General features: G+C 31.7%; 1 protein-coding gene across 1 annotated transcript; it reads right to left on the bottom strand.

Annotated features, from left to right (window-relative positions):
• Positions 1-3,415: 3,415 nt before the first annotated feature.
• LOC112524624 lies at positions 3,416-4,298 on the bottom strand. The gene has a single exon (XM_025134542.1). The coding sequence runs from the start codon at positions 4,223-4,225 to the stop codon at positions 3,581-3,583; it is 645 nt and encodes a 214-aa protein (XP_024990310.1). The 5' UTR covers positions 4,226-4,298; the 3' UTR covers positions 3,416-3,580.
• Between the last annotated feature and the right edge of the window lie 315 nt (positions 4,299-4,613).

Genomic DNA, 4,613 nt, shown 5'->3' with positions numbered 1-4,613 from the left:
TTATTTATATGTAATTTTAACTAAAATAAAAAAAAAAAATTATATGTGGTATTCTTTTTAAGAACACATATTGGAAAAGCATTTAAATTTCCCAATATAAGCTCTTATAAAATTATAGTTTTGTCCACGATATTAGATAAATTTAAAAGACAAAAAAATCATAATTTAAGAGGTTGTTTATTAAACGCTTACCAAGTTATTTTACCTTACCGGATAAATATGACAATGACAGAGAATTTTAAGCAAAAAAAGGGATGAGGAGGGTCGAGAGTCTTACCGTGATAAGTAAGGATGACGACACTTATGCGCAGGGGCGAATGGCTTAAGGGGCATAGGGGGCCATGGCCCTTGAGCCTTTGTATCTCCATCCTACAATAGATTAAAAATTTAATTATATAATAATTGAAATTTTACTTTGGTCCCTCCACATAATCATCGTTAAAACATATATATCAAGTCTAGCAAATGTTTTATTTAAATAATAACTTGATCTCTTCATTGTTTGTGAAGCTAAATATTGTTTATTTTTCATTTTGATTAGGCTAAAAATTGTTGGTTTCTATAGTTAGAACTAAATATTTTATTGTGAAACAATTGTTAAGAAGATTTAGGGGCCGTTTACTAAACGCTTACCCAGTGAGTACTTACTGGGCAATTTTTCTTACCAGCTGAACATGGCAAGGGGCAAAAATCTTACCCGGTAAGAGCGATGATAAGAATGGAGAGTTTACCCGGTAAGTGAGGGTGACGACTCTTATGTGGGTAAGCGTTTACCAGGTAAAATTGTTGCATAAGATACGTTTTGATGTACTACAATCTTACCCGATAAAATAAATAATAGTGTTGACTCTTAAGGTAAACGCTTACTGGGTAAGCATTTAGGTAAACGGCCCCTTAGAGTTTTAAAATGATAATTTTATACTTAAATAAATACCTTAAATATTATGATTACAAAATATATTGAAATGAAGTTTTGATGATATAACGATCAAACAAAGTCTTCATAATTATAAAATTAATAAAATATTAATAACAACCGCGATAAAAAGTAATTCGTCGATTAAAAAAACATTTGTTACTGCATGGCTTAGATGAAAATACAAGAGAGATATAATCGGACTCCATGACATAAGTTTTTAGAGTAAATTACATTGGTATTACTATTTTTTTGTTAATACTTTGAATGTTTAAGTTTTTGGAGTAAATTTATATATAAATAATGTTTAAGTTGGTATTACTAATTTTCCGTTAATACTTTGAATGTTTCGAGTTTTAATCTTCCATTAATCAAACTTTTTTCTAAAATTTAATAGTCTAAAAACAAATCATTTGGATTTATAAAATTTTACAATATTATAGCATCTCCAACATATTCTTCAAGGAGAATTAAAACTCTAATAAAATATTATTTCTTTCTCATAAAGCATTAATATCAAGGATTCCTATCGGTGTGAATATGATAAAAAAAATATTTCTCTCTTATTATAATCATTTTTGGTTTACACTCTGTTATGTTTTCTCCATTTTGGAGAGTTTTGGAGATGTTGGAGCAAAAATATGTCTAAAATCTTTATTTTCTCAATTTTGAAAAATCTATTGAAGATGTTCTTAATTCGGCCCCCCGGACTACAACAGTCATGTTCCGCCCCTGCTTATGCGGTTAGGACTTGCCGGGTAAATAATTGCATATGGTGTCGTTTCAATGTATTAGAATCTTGTGTAAGTAAGACCGTTGAAGTTTACTGATAAACGTTTACGAAGTAAGCATTTGGCTAAATGGTCCTAAGCTTTAAAATGTATCAAATTTAAATTTTACCTGTATTATAAATTCGTGAAATGCTATTGTTATTTATATAGGAAATGTTCATTTGGGAAGTGGTAAAATATTTGAGAAAGTAAAGAAGTGATTTTAGCCTTCATTTAGTCAACATTTGCGGCTTTGACCGTGAAGCATCAAATAATTACTCGCAAGAGTATGCAGAAAATAGAGGGATAGTTTCGTAACTTTTACAAATAGACAACAAACGGGTTCATATGTAAACCCATTAATTAGCTAACATGTGAATTATTTAACTGTTTTATATATTAATCAGTTAATTAGTTCATATTTGAATAAGTTAATTAGTTTATATGTGCATCACAAGGATTCATATGTGAATTAGTTAAAGTAGTTCATATGTAAATTAAACAAATTCACATAGGTTTATATAAGAACCGGTTTGTTGTCTATTTATAAAAGGTAGAACAATCAAATCCAATATTGACCATGTAAAAAGCTATGATCATTTTTTTACTTGTTAAATATTTACCACTTTCGAATATAACCTTCATATATATATATATATATATATATATATATATATATATATATATAGTTTGTTTCAAATACAACTCATCGCATTTGTACAACCAATGCAACCCAATATATTGAGATATTTATGGAAATGATGAGAGTTCATTTATTATGATTTGAATATTTATGGAAGATGAATATGATTCATTAGTTATAATTGATACCTTATATTAGGAAATAATAAAAACTTATATGAAATCACATATTAAACAAATGAAATGGACGGTTGAGATTGAGTTGTATTTGTTGTACAAATGTCAAGGGTTGTATAATAACCAACATCTCTCTATATATATGGGTCCAATCAAGGAAGAACTCGATTATTTGTGATAACTGTGAGATCCAATTTCAACCACACATTATTAATAATCAATTGTTATTATTAGACATATTAATTTTGGTAACTTTTTTCATTAATTTTTCTAGTTATTCATTAATTTTCAAATAATTTAAATTTACTAATAATATATAGGGGTAAAATTCTCTCTCCCTCTTTATCTCTCCGACCAAGAATTTCTAACAGTAAAACACAAAACAAATATAATACGTGCTGTGATACCCAAGAATTTATAACAGTAGACACAAAACCAATTGTGTTACATATTGTGATACCACTATGATAACGTTTTGAACATGAGTTGATAATAGATGTGATATGAGTCTTAAACCATACACAACCACAATGTGATACACGATTGTGATACAATTTTGTCGAGATAATTAAGGAAACCGAATTCTTAATAATTAAGGAAACCGAATTTGATAACTATTAAATAAAAAAAATATTTAAATTATAATTAATCATTTTATTAAAACGTCATTTACCTATTAATTAAGGTAATACAATTAATATCATAAAATGATTATATCATATTGGATCTCACGGTAACCACAAACTAATTAGTTCTCGTTTGATTAAGCATATATATATATATATATATATATATATATATATATATATTAAATCTATCGAATTTTATGACATAAATGATTTATATACATCTTTAAATTCGATACATTATAGGAATAGAATATGATTGGTTACTAAAAAACACAGGGAGAAACTGATTATAAAGGGTTTGTATACAAGACGCCGGCTGCCGGAGCCTGGAGCATCTTCTCCGGTGAGTCTCAAAACATTATCAGCAAAGCCAAATAGCCAAGCTTTAAAGATACATAAGAAAGAAGTCAACAGCACAAGACGTTTGCAACTATATATGCCGCCAATCATCTGTCATCAATGTTCCCAGTTATATGAACGGGAACAGCAAACTTCGTTTCCATAAAATCTCGTGACGGAGATCCTGCAGGTGTAAAAAACGACGGTGAGTCACACGGCGTCGAGAATTCCGTGTTCATATCTGCGTCTCCTCGGTCGACCGTCACAGCAACCTCCTCCTCCTCCTCCTCCTCTTCCGCCACGGGTTCTTCCGCTAACTGAAGACACGACGGCAAGCACACATCCTTTGTAGCCGGTTTGTTTGGAAAGTCAACGTCAGAAGTTGACTSGACATCGTCTTTGYCTTCCTCTTTAATCGTACAAAGAAACTTGGCCGGTCCATTTGCTTCTAACAGCTTAAAAACGTCAACCACCTGATCGTCCGGCAATGATCCAGCTGTATTCTTGTTGGGCGATAGATCATGGCGGATATGGGGTTTCAAGCAGAAGAAGTAGAGTAGCTCCTTGGTTGCAGCGTCATCGGCGGAAAAATCAGGGGATTGGTTGCCGCTGCGAATTACAGGAGGAGGATGGGAGGTGTGACGGCGGAAGGAACGACCGCGCCAGTTTACGCAGAGTAATTGAGCGGCGAGAGAGACGACGAATACCACGAAGATTATTATGAGAGCAGTGGAGAGGTCAGTGACCCTCATATTTTGTTTTTGTGTGTGAGTTTTGGGAGTTGAATTAATTAGTTAAAGAGTGGGTGCAAGCAGTTGAAAGTAGGAAGGATAATGGGGCTACCGGCACGGGGATTGAATGTTTATCGGAACGTGTTTGACGATGGTGGCATGGATTGACGGGGACCTGCCAAACCACCAGATTTAAAATTTGAAAAAATTGGTTTTCTATTAATTTTTCTTCAAATGCTATCAAAATACATATACTAAATTGAATAAAAAAAATAATGATAATCCCTAAATTAATAATGATAATCCCTAATAGTTTGGCCACAAAAGCGGACATATATGGTCGAATTTAATATCCTCCAATACTCCCTCTTTTAAGTTAGAGTATGTAGATTGACAATACCCAACTTTC

The sequence above is a fragment of the Cynara cardunculus genome (genome assembly GCF_001531365.2).
Source record: "Cynara cardunculus var. scolymus isolate 2C chromosome LG 1, CcrdV1, whole genome shotgun sequence".
Taxonomy (NCBI): Eukaryota; Viridiplantae; Streptophyta; class Magnoliopsida; order Asterales; family Asteraceae; genus Cynara; species Cynara cardunculus.
The sequence above is the reverse complement of the archived record's forward strand: the minus strand, read 5'-3'. Positions and strand labels throughout refer to the sequence as shown.